The 13,548-nt window shown below is 53.5% G+C and overlaps 6 protein-coding genes across 6 annotated transcripts; 2 read left to right on the plus strand and 4 right to left on the minus strand.

Annotated features, from left to right (window-relative positions):
* Positions 1-1,366: 1,366 nt before the first annotated feature.
* ACET3X_000552 (uncharacterized protein) lies at positions 1,367-2,526 on the minus strand (the record flags this gene model as incomplete). The annotated part of the gene is made up of 4 exons (XM_069447860.1): positions 1,367-1,567; positions 1,629-2,201; positions 2,257-2,417; positions 2,469-2,526. The coding sequence occupies 4 exons, from the start codon at positions 2,524-2,526 to the stop codon at positions 1,367-1,369; spliced, it is 993 nt and encodes a 330-aa protein (XP_069310794.1).
* Positions 2,527-3,316: 790 nt separating this feature from the next.
* Positions 3,317-4,068, minus strand: ACET3X_000553 (uncharacterized protein; the record flags this gene model as incomplete). The annotated part of the gene is made up of 4 exons (XM_069447861.1): positions 3,317-3,408; positions 3,458-3,661; positions 3,714-3,833; positions 3,891-4,068. The coding sequence occupies 4 exons, from the start codon at positions 4,066-4,068 to the stop codon at positions 3,317-3,319; spliced, it is 594 nt and encodes a 197-aa protein (XP_069310795.1).
* Positions 4,069-4,572: 504 nt separating this feature from the next.
* ACET3X_000554 (uncharacterized protein) lies at positions 4,573-8,769 on the plus strand (the record flags this gene model as incomplete). The annotated part of the gene is made up of 7 exons (XM_069447862.1): positions 4,573-4,582; positions 4,633-5,604; positions 5,661-5,715; positions 5,771-6,254; positions 6,320-6,869; positions 6,917-8,555; positions 8,637-8,769. 7 exons carry the CDS (start codon positions 4,573-4,575, stop codon positions 8,767-8,769), a joined length of 3,843 nt encoding a protein of 1,280 aa, XP_069310796.1.
* Positions 8,770-9,012: 243 nt separating this feature from the next.
* ACET3X_000555 (uncharacterized protein) lies at positions 9,013-10,428 on the minus strand (the record flags this gene model as incomplete). The annotated part of the gene is made up of 1 exon (XM_069447863.1): positions 9,013-10,428. One exon carries the CDS (start codon positions 10,426-10,428, stop codon positions 9,013-9,015), a length of 1,416 nt encoding a protein of 471 aa, XP_069310797.1.
* A 314-nt stretch (positions 10,429-10,742) lies between these two features.
* ACET3X_000556 (uncharacterized protein) lies at positions 10,743-11,685 on the plus strand (the record flags this gene model as incomplete). Its single annotated transcript, XM_069447864.1, has 2 exons — positions 10,743-11,065; positions 11,115-11,685. 2 exons carry the CDS (start codon positions 10,743-10,745, stop codon positions 11,683-11,685), a joined length of 894 nt encoding a protein of 297 aa, XP_069310798.1.
* A 104-nt stretch (positions 11,686-11,789) lies between these two features.
* ACET3X_000557 (uncharacterized protein) lies at positions 11,790-13,485 on the minus strand (the record flags this gene model as incomplete). The annotated part of the gene is made up of 7 exons (XM_069447865.1): positions 11,790-12,074; positions 12,156-12,238; positions 12,297-12,352; positions 12,620-12,827; positions 12,897-13,071; positions 13,120-13,399; positions 13,454-13,485. 7 exons carry the CDS (start codon positions 13,483-13,485, stop codon positions 11,790-11,792), a joined length of 1,119 nt encoding a protein of 372 aa, XP_069310799.1.
* Between the last annotated feature and the right edge of the window lie 63 nt (positions 13,486-13,548).

A 13,548-nucleotide genomic window follows, 5' to 3' on the forward strand; every position in this document is an offset into this window, starting at 1 on the left:
CGACTCCAGGCTATGCTCCTTCTGGCCCAGCAACCCCACCTAGCAGCAATACAGATGCTTTGCCTACTTCTCCCAGTGCCACTGGTATTGATTCATCGTCGAGTGGGTACAGTGTTACGTCCAGCGTTTCAACTAAACTATCGAGCTCTTACACCGACGCTGTGCCGACTACTTTCACGGTCTCGTTGTCCATAGGTCCATCCTCAAGCAGATATACGCTGTCGTCAAGCATCTCGGCTATCCCTTCAAGCTCTGCTGGTATGTCTTCAAGTGGATACATTGTGCCGTCGGGTAGCTCAGACGCACCGACAAGTACCGACACTGCCCTTCTACCTACTTCTCTCACAGCCTCTTTACCAGGTGCCAGCTCTGCCCCAACTTCCTCGAGTAAGCTCCTCACAGGCTCCGAGACGTACGTTGTGTCCACCTCCTTTCCGTCTGGTAGCTCCTCGGCCGCGCCTTCATCAGGTAGTTACTTTGTTCCATCCGGGACTGTCACAGAATCTTCGGACAGTGTCTCTGGCACCTATCCGGCTAGCACGTCTGCGACGTCTGGCTATGCTAACCCCTCGCCCTCAGCGGGTCCTAACTCTACCGTTGCCGATAGCACGATTAGGATTACGAGCTACCAGACGCAGACGTTCACGTCATACGTCACTGCGAGACCTTCCTCAGCCGGGCCTGGGCCGCCTGGAAACAACACAAGTACGAATACACAGGCGGTAGCGACAAGTTTCCCTTCAAGTGTTTCTGGTTATCCGTCTGGATCTGGGTATGTCTTGCAATCTTTTTGTACTTTTGAACATTCACTGACTAGTCCTTTAGTTACCCATACCCATCCGGCGGCATCAACGGTACAATTGTTGCCCCCTTTCCCAGCTACATCGAAGTCCCCATCAACACAGGTCATATTGTCGGCGCCGGAAAGAGCTCTCTTGTAGCAATTGTCATCGCTCTCGTCTTCGCTCATCTCGCATGAGTCAGCGACTTTACTCTTTCACGCAATCTGCTTTTGCCTGTGACGGAAGTATGCTGGGTAGGTGGGCCCGGTGGGACATTCTTGCATCGCGTATCGCGTCTAGCATGGAGCATCCTGGCTCTATACATATAATTACCGTGGTTTCTTCGGGTAACAGGGTGATGGTACAATCTTTTTAGTGTTCTCTTAGCTAGGCAGGGTTTTCCTCACATGTACTACTAGTTACACGGCCGCAACAGATCAGCATACAATATACAACACCTTTTACTAAGGCCGTTAAAAACATCTTGGATGCACTGTGAAGTTCTGCTGAGGGCTTGTCGTGACGAATGATCTGCCAGGCAGACACTGGTGACTCGACGGTAAACCAAATGGTCTCGTGGTCATTCATCGATACTGGATACCAACGGCTTTCAGGGTATCATCCAAACTTTCATCGTTACCAGGTACCTTTTCCCTCCAAACATCCTCTGAAACACGTTCAGATGCAGGGAGTATGTTGAAATGCGGACTTGGCTCAGCCTTCAACCACTTGAAGTCGTCGATCTGATCCCACCGATTCGCTGACTGCTCGATCTCCGGTGTTTTCTATACGACTATTAGAACTATCGCAACAACAAAGACTTCGAGTATCATAAGATCAACTCACGTAGCAATCGGGTAGTGGCGCAAATCTCAAGCCCTCACAGTCCTCAAAGATTGGTCGACTAGCACTATGCAGATACACATCCACGTCTTTGCTGCCATGGATACGGAACTGTCGGCATGCTGTTACTATGACACTATTGGAGACGTCTGTTATATGGATTGCGCCTGCGACTTGACCGGTGATGATGAGCGAGGAGGTTATGGAGCGGAGGTAAAGAGCGGCGAAGGGTGCGTTGGCTTTTGTTGGGGCACTGAGATCGACGACACAGTGGGTGATATGGGACACGGTTGGTGAGCTTGTGGTGTAGGGGGTCTGGGTGAGAGTTGTATGGGCGTGCGATTTGTTGGAGAGGGCCGACGTCCATGCATCAGTTTGCGCCGTTTCTTGATGTTTTTGTTGTGGTGGTGGCGGTTGTTCAGGTAGAGACGACGGTTGCGAGGTCGATGTGTTGGATGTCTCCGGTTTAGCTTGTGGTTTCGTCATGTCCTTCCTTTTGTTCTTGAAATTGAACTTTTTGGGTGGATCGAAGCTGTTCCTCACACTTGACAATTTTTCACTCAACTTCTTGATCGCCTATACTTTCCTGTTAGCTCAGTCCTCACCTAGTCGCTTTCCGATGTGAACTCACTTCGCTATATGTCCGCTGATCATACGCAGGCAGAAGACTTGACGCGTCTTGGACATCGTGGGACAATCGGTCTATGCCTGCGAGACAGTCGTCTATCGCTTGGTTGCGCTCGCCACCGGATGTGGACAGGGAAGACAGGCCTTCAATTTGCTTTTGGAGTGCTGGCCTATGTTATTTCAGTGTGTCCAATGCTGTTGGTTAGAACTACGCACTTGCGACATCCTGGTGGAATTGGCGGTAGAAGGTCTCTTTGAGGTTGGACTCGGCCATTGTGCGCAGGATTTAGTTGCGGTATGGGTTGACTGGCCTGAATACGCTCAAAATTTAAGTTCTTATTCACCGCCTTGGAAAACGTGCTGAACCTTGATGGGTTTTGAGAAAGGTTCACGCGTCATGTGGTTGGGGGTTTGGTGGGGTTGGAGAAGAGCGCGACAAAAACAGCATCATCACGCAGAACGCTGGACTACAAAACCCGAGACTTGGAATTCGATTGTGCTACAGTGAGAAAAGGGTTTCCAGGGAGCTTCTTCCTCAGCACTGTAGTAGCGAGTACATCTAAGGTAAAGGTGAAGCGACGCGATGTGGTCGAACTGGTGGGATGCACGCTACCCCGCATTTCACCAATAACATCTGGTATATCTACTATCACTGATTGCAGAAGCGAGAATGTTATCCCCGACAGACACATTGTGTTCAGCAGTCGATGAGAGCTATCTGAATATCACGCCATATTGTGCGCCCTCCTCTCGTTGATTTGACTAGATGGCCTTTAACAAAGCGGATAGCTGAAACCCAAGTTTGGACATGGCCAGCGCTGCATGGCTTGTGACATCAGTGTTCAGAATGTTCACCAATTCATAAAAGAGTCTACTATTCTTTTTCTTTTCGTCCACGTTGAGGCTAAGAAGGTTCCGCCCACCACAGGTTTCTGCCAAAGGCAATGCCACAATCTTGATGAACAGTTTGATTGTCGAGATGGTATATACACGAGCCAGATGCAGCCCCGGTCTTTGTGATGAGGTATTTGTTGCGGTAAACTCCAAGGAAAGATGTGTTGCTTTTAGTCCGACTCTTGCGCTGCCTTGACGTCGATGCCGTACTTGTCCAACAGTCGTTGCCGCCTCCTCTCTTCGTAGCCGGGGCCATAGATTCCTAGGAGAGTCAGCCCCAGTGAGCGTGTGCTGTCCAGTGCTCAACATACCTCGTCCCTCGCCCAGTTGCTGGAGCGTCTCGGAGAGTGGCCGCCTGCGAATCTTCTTGAGCTCCTCCCTGCGCTCGACCTCGCCATCGTCGTCGACCTGGTTCTTGATATCGCCTACACCGCGCATACCATTGGTGTATCGGTAGGCAGTGAGGACGGTAGAGAAGCATGCTCCGGCGCCGAGCATGAAGGGAAGGCTCCGCCCTGTGGTCCGTTAGTACCAGCGTATGCACGAGTGTCGGGCGTGTATGCGTACTGGCAATACCGACACCGCATCCAGCGACGAAACCAGCGACTGCTTCGCTGTAGCAGTCGTCCTTTTGTCGCAGGTTGCTGGTCGCGTCGAGGGTGAATTGATAGGCGGCTCCCACGCCAGCTGCAGGTCAATTAGCTTCGTCCCGATGTGTCTTGCTGCAATTGGGGTGCTACGGACCGTACAGGGCGATTGTGCCTCCGGAGCGGGTGAGGATGCCCATGGCTCCGACATTCTGCTTGCGCAGTGTGTTCTGGACACCGGCAATGACGGCGCCGAGGGCCGTGGTCTGGAGAGTGGTATTCGCCGTGTTGGCGAGGGCATCCCGGGGGTGGAAGGTGGCGTGCTGGTCGGCCATGGCGGGCGGAGTGGGCGTGGGTGTCGTCGTGGAAGCTCTATCGACGTCGTCGTTGAAGTCGGCTGCGGCACGATGCGCCAGAGGGCAAGCGTCTTGGCGCTCAGGGCTCAGGGCACTGCATCATCGCGCGCCGCGTCGTCGCATGGATTGTGGCGAGGCTCTTTGCCTCGCCGCTCGTGTCTCCCTGCTTCTACCTGCGGCCATGCATACAGTGGCCCTTGGCGTGAAGCTCACGTCGACGCGTGCGAGTTGTTCCGTTCCTTCTGGAACCTAGCACTGGCACGGTAGTGTATACTAGGCGGTTGCCGTCTGCGATGATGCCCTCGCGGTAAACGCTTCAATCGCCCAGTTGCAACCTCTCCTCGCCCTTCTCCACCCATAATCGCCGTGCGTGCTGTGCTGTGCTGTGCTGCTCCACCTCGCCATCTGCCATCGATAACACACAAGCTGCACTGCTGCTGCTGCTGCTGCTGCTGCTGCTCCTCGCTACCACGCCCAGCAGACATGGCGCCCGGTACTTTTTCCGCCCTCGTGCCACAAGCGTGTGCTAACCATGGCTGCCAGGCAAGACGGCGCCGCGGTTGCTCCAGGACCTCTTCACGTACGACCCGCGACACGAAGAACGCGCCGGCCGTAACCTGTTGACGAGCCCCCCGCCGCAACACGACAGCAAAGCCCCCGCCGTCCCTGCCGTGCCCTTTAGAAACTGCCGTCACAACCTCTTCACCAAGTCGGAGCAGTCGCTGTTACCCGTTGCAGGCCAAGACCCATCCTCGAGCACCGTATACAAGGTCGCCTCCTACTGCACAAAGTGTCGCTACCATGTCCATGTACTGGTCGACCATCGCAACGATGCTGCCAAGGTCAAGTCGTGTGGCAAGGGAAACGAGGACTACGCCTTGCACCACTTCCTCTACCAAGGAGAGGATGACCCAAACGCCACGGCCACGCTCGAGGCCCAGCTGCGGCCGCGCACCTATACCTTTCGCTGTTCTGCGCCAGAATGTGCCGTCCGCGTACGGATTAGCATGAAACCGCCCTGCTTCTCGGAGCACGACATCGAGACCTTGACAAACCAGGCTCAACTTAGAAGGCGATGGGAAACAGCCAAACAGATTGCCGGCGACCGAGCAGACACAAGCATGGCACGGAGGGTCGATGCTCCTGACTACCTGAACACGTACCTGCAAGACTCGTTGAAGCCAGCAAAGGGCAAGGCGCGCATCCCCCTGCTGAACAAGAAGTTTCTCAAGACTTTTGGCAGAGATTGTGACTCGATACTGAAACGTCTGGGCTTCGAGAAACACGAGGAACAAGACGAGGATACTATTGTAGAAGCCTGGTATCTTCCCAAGCCTGAGGAGGCCATGTCTCCTCTCGAGTCAACCCTGCGCAACAAGATCGAGGATGCTCGCTATGAATTGAACACCATAATCATGGACATGCCAGAGAGCGAGCGCACCGGTTGCAGACACCAACCCATGTATCCTACCCCGTCACGGGGCGACATGGAAAGGGCATTAGCATGCGCGGATTGTATGTCCATGTACACGCTGCTCGTTACACAATGCGGATACTGACATGCTGCACAGACGCCAAGGTAAAAGGACGGGAGACACGCAGCACAAACCACGAAGAAGATCATCCGTACGTCTTCTGCCTTCACCTTTACTTGTCCCCTGGATACTGACACAGGCAGCAGCTACTACGCTAGTCTAGGTGCCGTTGGTGACTTTGACGACTCGTTGATCCTCTTCGCCTTTTCTCGACAAGGCGCTGTTGACATTGAGAACAAGGCGTATTATTTCGAATGCCTGCAGGATCTCGCAACCGGTCGCCAAAGTGACATGCTCGGGATGCAGGTAGCTATGCTGGCTTCACAGGGTCTCACAACCAAACGGGAGGCCGAGCGCGCATATCAGTACTTTGGTATCGACCCAACACACGCAAGTGTAATAGGCGACGATCACATCATTGGGTGTTTCCGATCCCGGCTAGCCGATGTCAGCGTTATGCAAGCCGACGAGGCACGAAAGCAACTGCGAGTTCTGGGAGACGTGCGCGAGAGCGACAGGATACGAGCAGAAGCTTCGGGTTCTATTGAGACGTACGAACAAGCAATGGCCTTCTTCGACCTTGATCCTAGCGTAGCTGACGATTTCGTTCCAACCATGTATTCGCTCAAGGTACCGTACACGGATTCCTACGTGGACTGCTTGTTGTCTACAACAATTGCTAACACGCAAACTAGACTCAAGACAACCCTTCAAGCATAGAAACTGCAAGAAAGGCCGTGGAAATCATAGCAGAGACGCGCGATAGCGAACGACTACGCCATTTTGCCAAATTCGGGACGATGAGCGACCCTGAAATGGACATAGGCGACGCATACGCCCTCTTTGACCAAACCGACAGGACTGTCCCGCTAGATCCTGCAGTTCTGGAATCTGTTCTTAGCACGTATGAAATCGGCACAAGCGAGAGGTTAAGAATGGAGAAAGCGCATGCTCTCATCCAGCACGATCAATCACAGAGATTTGGCGACAATCATGTCAACCCGAATCGCTCAGAAGCCAGACGAAATCTCTACCCGCTCGACAAATGGCCAGTCGGGCTTCGCAATATCGGCAACACCTGTTACCTCAATAGCGTACTTCAGTTCTTGTTCACCATCAAGCCTCTAAGAGACCTTATTCTCGATATCGAAAAGCATATGCAAGACCCTTCCCCGGAGGCATTGAAGAACAAGAAAGTTGGGCGCATGCTCGTCACATCCGAAAGAGTTTTGACGGCGCAGAAGTGTCAGTATAAGCATCCCTTGTTCCGGATCAAGATTAACTTTGGGCAGTCGTTCGTGAGTTACGAGCTCTCTTTGAGCGAATGATTACCGCTCCAACCGACACGGTACAGCCTGCGATAGATCTCGCCTCTCTCGCACTCTGTAAATCGGACAACCCTGTAGAATCGGCACAGGTGCCACCAACGGACAATACCGATCACACTGGTTTAGGTACCATCGATGGAGCAGCGGTCAGCGGACCCATGCTGCCACCTGCTGAAATGCAGTCGATTCCTGCAGAAGCCCCAGCAGGTTCAGTCATGACTGATGATGAGGCAAAGCCTGTGGATTCCGTCATGGAGAATACCGATGCAGCCCCAATTGCACGTGCTGACTTGGTCATGGCCAATGATGGTTTAGAAAGCAAGGGCGACAGCGACATACCTGCTCCGCCCACTCGACCTCCCCCGATCCCACCACGAGCAGATCCTAAGCCGGCCATGAAGCCTGCCGTTCAATCAAGTACAAAGATTGGTCGGATCGAGGAGAGTGCCCGGCAGCAGGACGTCTCAGAAGTCATGGCCAACATATTCGATCTCATCTCCTGCGCCATAACGGGGGATGAGATTCTACGAGAAGGCGAGCAAGGAGACGCTATCAAGAAGCTATTCTTTGGTGATGTCACCACAGTCATGGAGAAACCAGATGGTGTACAGAAGGTCCAGGAGCTCCGAGATCATTTCCTTGTAGCTACTGGACAACGAGATCGCTCACTCTATGCTACTCTTGACGAAGACTTTGGGCTAGTCGAGATAGAAGGTGGCAGTGGAACAAGATACGATTACGTCGAACAGGCTGCGCCGATTCAGATCATCAACGTGAAGCGGTTGCAATTCCGCAAGGGCCAGCCCGTATACGATCACTCGCACATCGGTCTGGAGAAGACCATGTATCTAGATCGTTACTTGGCGAGAACACCAACACTAGACGAAGCACAACTGCTAGAACTTCGCAAAGCGCAGTGGGCGAAACAGAAAGAGCTGCGCGAGCTAGACGCAAAGAGAACAAAGCTACAGACAACAGGCGTGGAGGGCATGAACCTACCTGACTGCCTAAAGGCCACGGGCGAGTTTGTTGACAGCCTCACTGAAGAGAAGTCTGAGCATGAGCAAACACCATCGCGGCAGGCATTCTTACCCACTCCACCTCCCGAACTCTCTGACGCCCTCCACACTCGGGCCACGGACCTCGCCGCCGATCGATCAGGCATTGATGACCAGATGACCACGCTGGAGTCGGAAATCAACACCGTCTTCAAGGACTGTACTTCTGTTCCCTACCGTCTCCATGCTGTCTTTACGCACCGCGGCGACACCAAAGGTGGCCACTACTGGATCTACATCTACGACTTCCAGAACAACGACTGGAGAGTTTATAACGACGAACAGGTAGATCCCGTTGTGGAGGAGGGTACAGTGCTCGACAAGGAGGGAGGATCCCGACCAAAGGTCAGCACAGGAGTGGTGTACGTGAGAGCTGATCTCGCGGACAAGTACACTGAGGCTGTATGTCGCCGACCTGAGAAATCCGAGGAGGGTACACAGGCGGATGTGGAGATGGAGGACGTTGCGAGTGCCGACGATGAAATGCCGGCGGTGGAACCGGTGGAACTCAAGGACGTACCTGTCATTGAGGGTGTGGAAAAGGAGTAAGCTCTTCTTTTTCTGAGCCCCTGCTCCTTTTCCCCCCTTGTTGATTGTCCGTTTGCTGATTTTGGCTGTTATTCTAGCATGGATTTGTTACTCCAGGATGATTATGTGACCACTTCCCCGGAGAAGAGAGTAGGCGGGCGTCTAGAGTCTCCGACCAAGAGAGGCAGAGGCGATGTTGGGGTCAACGATGGACCTAATGGGATTGCTTGATTAGAGAAGAATACGGCTAATGTGCCAACCGGGCTACGCTGAGCGTACGCAACGATGTTGACGGGCATGACTTATGAATTGCGCTTGGGTTGGCACTGGTATTGGTAACGGCTCAACAAATAAAAGAGGAATAATGCATAGCGACAGGAACCATTTTCGTGACTGGTGAAGGCTGATGTAGGATGACACGCATGTGACGCATTTTTTTCTCCTTGTCATAATCACTGAAGTCAGACATGAAGCTCACACAGCTTGTCTCTTCCTCCCGCCACCTCTCCGCCAATTCCACAGCGCTTCTTGAGCAAATGTGCGCGCAGTAAGATGACCCCTCTCCTTGTTCGCCTCTTCAGTCAGCGTCTCAATCACCCTTCCTTGTTCGATACACTGCCACAACCCTCCTGCCATGGCACTGCCAATATCCTCCTCTACCCACTCCTCTCCATCCTCATCTTCTACAACCTCTGGGTTCTTGGCTACTTTTGCCGGTCCGTCCGTCGCTTGTTCCGCGCTCTCCACGCCAAACTCTCCTCTGCCTAGTCTGTATAGAATGCGCCCTAGCGTTTGGTACGCGATGCATCGTTGGCTTGCCACTTTACTCCTCGCCGTCACTGCAAGTTCTGGAATTGTGTATCCTGCTGCCTCTGGGGCTTCGGCGTGATGATGAAGGCCCCTGTCGGTGGGTATAGCTCGTGCGACGCTAGGTGGGAGTAGGTTGCCAGAGAAGTCGAAGCGCAGTTCTGCAGGATTCAGGGCGGTTTGAGAGGGGTGGTAGGGAGATTTGGTATCGGAGGGGTCGATGGGCGACATCCATGACAGCGAGGAGGGATCGTAGGGTAGCGTGGGGAAGTATTTCTCGTGTAGGTTTTTGAGGAACGCGGGATCGTTTGGGTCGAGGTCAGGTGGTTGTGGGGGTCGCGGGAAGTGTATTGAGTCTGAGGTGTCTGGCATGGCCGTCGATGTGGTGTTGTCGTCTGGCGGGGACTGTGTGGTGGGTATGGAGCTCGATGCTGGTCGCGACGTTTCTTCCTTTGTTGGCTCTGGTGCAGCAAAGGAAACTTTCTTGCTACTTGGGGTCTTGGGCTGGGGTTCTGGTTGGGCTTGGTCAGTCACCGGGGGCGCAACGGCTGCTGGTGCTGGCGGCTCTGTGTCAAAGTCGCGCTCATTGCTCCCTTGGTCAATGTTGGACCGCATGAGCAGCTTCTGCAGTAGGGCTGGATTGAGACTCGCCATGAGCTCTTGCCGTTCCTGCTCAATCTCGGCATCCGACATGCCCGCCAATGTCTGTCTGTTCTCCTCGTCTATCGCTCGTCTCTCCTCGTCGCGGTCGAGTCCAAATGCGCTTCGTGGTTTGGGCGCATCTTGCGTCTTCGCAGGTGCTTTTGGTGCCGCCGCCGCCGCCTGCTGCTCTTTGGCTGCGCGCTGCTGTTTAAAGGCCGACACTCTGGGTACGCGTTTCTTGTGCGCCGGAAATCCGTTGACATTTGGCTTGAGCGAGGGCGCGACTGGAGGACCGGCTGGTGACGATTCGCGCTCTTGGATGTCGCTCACAAAGGTAGGGAATGACGGCATACGGAACTCATCCTGCTCTTGTTGATCCAGCTTCTCGACTGCGCCGGTATCGAAGTTCAAGTTGACGCGCTCCCCTCGCTGGAACTCCATGTTGACAGCAGTACCGTGACGGTGGTGTACGTGACGCAAATGTTCCCTGTCGAACTTTGGACTGACGGACCCCTTGCATGCGGGGTGGGGGCGCCATGAGCGCATCGGCTGGACCTGCCCCGGCCCTTGTTCGCGCGACACTTCCAGCAGCAATGCGCGCGGGCAGCTGCCTCGGCTAACCGCGGTCTACTACTATGCCATCGCCAAACCTCATCCCCCACAGCAACGGCACGGTAGCTTTGAACACTATTATATTCGGGCAAGGACTGAACTAAATCACTGCGGTCGCATACAGAACGCACACATCATCAACAATGCCTTCATTCCGTGTCAGTCCCCGCATCCTGCACCGTGCTCTCCAAAGCCGCACCTATGCCACCGCCCAGGCCCCGGCTATAAACGTCACAAACATCCCAGCACCGCATTGTGGAAGCATACGTATACTGTCTCTGAATCGGCCTGCCGCACGTAATGCGATATCACGGCAATTGCTCGCGGATCTAACCCACCAAGTAAACAGCATCCACAATGAGGGGGACAATGGGCCAACAAGGGCGTTGATATTGGCGAGCGATATCGACACCAGTTTCTGTGCGGGCGCAGATTTAAAAGAGAGGGCTACATTCACCCAGGAAGAGTGTGTCTAGTCATTGACGCAGGAAGAGCAGCAGCTAACAAGACATTAGAACCTCCAACTTTCTAACCACACTACGAGGAACATTTGCATCCATCTCGCAATTGCCCATTCCCACAATCTCCGTGCTCGCGGCACCGGCATTCGGTGGTGGCCTCGAACTAGCCCTTACCACACACATGCGCGTCTTTGCCTCTACCACCACCGTTGCCCTCCCAGAGACTCGTCTCGCCATCCTTCCTGGCGCAGGAGGAACATACCGTCTCCCTGCTTTGATTGGCCTCTCGCGCGCACGGGACATGATATTGACAGGCCGCCGTGTAGGAGCGCCGGAAGCCTACTTTTTAGGGCTGTGTGACCGTTTAGTGGAAATTACTGCTGAAGAAGGACAACAAGAAGGTGCTGCGCGAAAGAAGGTCTTGAATGAGGCAGTCAGACTAGCGAGGGAGATATGTGAAGGTGGGCCGATAGCAATCAAGGCTGCGCTCCAAGCCGTCGAGGGATGTGCGCTGGGCGAGAAGGCCGAGAATGCTGCGTATGAACTTGTAGTCAGGACAAAGGATCGCGACGAGGCCCTTCTTGCCTTTAGGGAGAAGAGGAAGCCTGTTTTCAAGGGTGAGTAGACAAATATTGGCCGTGTCGCCATCAAGTATCGACACTTGCGCACCTAGCCTGAGCCGACATGCTTCATTTCTGCATTACCGGGTCCTGTGCTACATGCTACCTTCTACATCTTACTCTTAATCTCCTCCAGTAGCTTGCTTAGCTCGCCCTTGTCCGCCTCCTTGGTCGGCCAGCTGATACCCAGCCCTTCCTGCTCATTTGGCTTGGGAATGAGGTGGAAATGCACATGATCCACAACCTGATGCGCAATCCTTCCGTTGTTCTGCAGAATATTGTAGTCTTGGATGTTTTGCGCGATGGCAATGCGCTTCGTGACGGACAGGACTTCGGAAAGTTGGTCGTCGGGTATGTCATGGAGCTTTGCGCCGTGGTGTTTGGGGATGATTAGCTAGTAGGGACATTAGCATCAATCACATGGCGCTTGCCGTGCGGCGGCATCGAGTGAGATGGAGAGAGCGGGATCACGCACCGAATGGCCCTTGCTCAGTGGGCCAATGTCAAGGAAAGCAAGCGTCTTCTCGCTCTCAAAGATCTTCATCGAAGGGATCTCGCCTAGCTATTCCGTCAGCCATTGTTGATTGAGACAGGGGTCAAGGGAAGCAGAGAGTACCCTTGATGATCTTGCAAAAGATGCATGCAGCAGAAGACATTGTGGTACTCTCGGATCTGGAGTGTTGGTTGGTTGGTTAGTTGGTACAAGTGTGGATTGGAGAGAGCAGTGAGGATGACGCAGGGAGCTTGTTGTGAGCCAAGTGGGGTTGACCGAGGACATGTGGGGTAGCTTTCTGGCGGGACGGTTCCGCTTTGCCTAACGTGAGATATTCTAGTTTCAAAGACATGTCTTTTTGGACGCTACTACTATTCATGACTGTTCGTATACTCTCAATTGTAGCTCCGAGGCATCATGTCCTTGCGGGTCATGACTGCGCCCACTTCCACGATGCACACTCAAAATTCGCATAGCATCTGAACTCGTTGCTCAATCCTTTCGCGTGCTTGATCTCGTAGTCGGTCGTCTTGGTTCCTACTTTCCCGTATAGCTTGTCTGTGATTAAAGTCTCCATTCGCTCTCCAGTGCACACAATCAGACGGAGAGAGTCTTGTGACCAGGACCTGGCGAGCCATCGCACAGTCAACGCAGCTACGTGCCATTAGCGACATCTAACCCACGCTTGTCCGGAGCAGAACCAGAACCTACCTTTTGTTTGACAATCTTGACTTAGAAATGGCGGATCGCAAATGATTACGTCAAATGAAGCCTTCATCTCAGCTGGTAGTTGAATAGCTTTTTCAAAGTCGTAGCGCACAAACTCCTTGAAGACAGCAAAGCGTTCGTCGAATTCCAACAGTTTGATCTGTGGTCGACACTTGACTTCGCCTGAGTTCTGAACTGAAGTCAACATTTGCTCCTCTCACCGATCCTGAAATCTTACTAGTAGATTCTTTAGCTGGATGAAAGCACTCGGAGCAGACACAACTGCTATTCTCGTCTCGTCGGTCGCATTCTCCAGAAGTTGCCGCGCGAGCACCATGGCAGTTCCATCGCTATACCAGAACTGACTTGCATTCCAGTCCTCGGTGAACGCATCCATGGATAGTTTTCCCGCAAAGTCATCTTCGGCTTGGCCTTTTAGTTCTTCAAACTGTTTTTGTCGTGCGTCCCGCTCGCCATAAAATTCCTTCAGGGCGGCAAGAGCATCGCCGGAGAGCTGTCTTTATCTTTCAGCATTTGTGTTGCAACCCTGGAGCCGAGTAGGGACGACCTACGGGATCTCGTCGTCGTGTTCGATTGATGCCATGCTAATTTTGGCTAAAAGCGATTGTCGCGAAATGCACTTGAAAAGTGTTGGTCTGTCTGAGTC

Source organism: Alternaria dauci, chromosome 1, assembly GCF_042100115.1.
Source record: "Alternaria dauci strain A2016 chromosome 1, whole genome shotgun sequence".
Classification (NCBI taxonomy): domain Eukaryota; kingdom Fungi; phylum Ascomycota; class Dothideomycetes; order Pleosporales; family Pleosporaceae; genus Alternaria; species Alternaria dauci.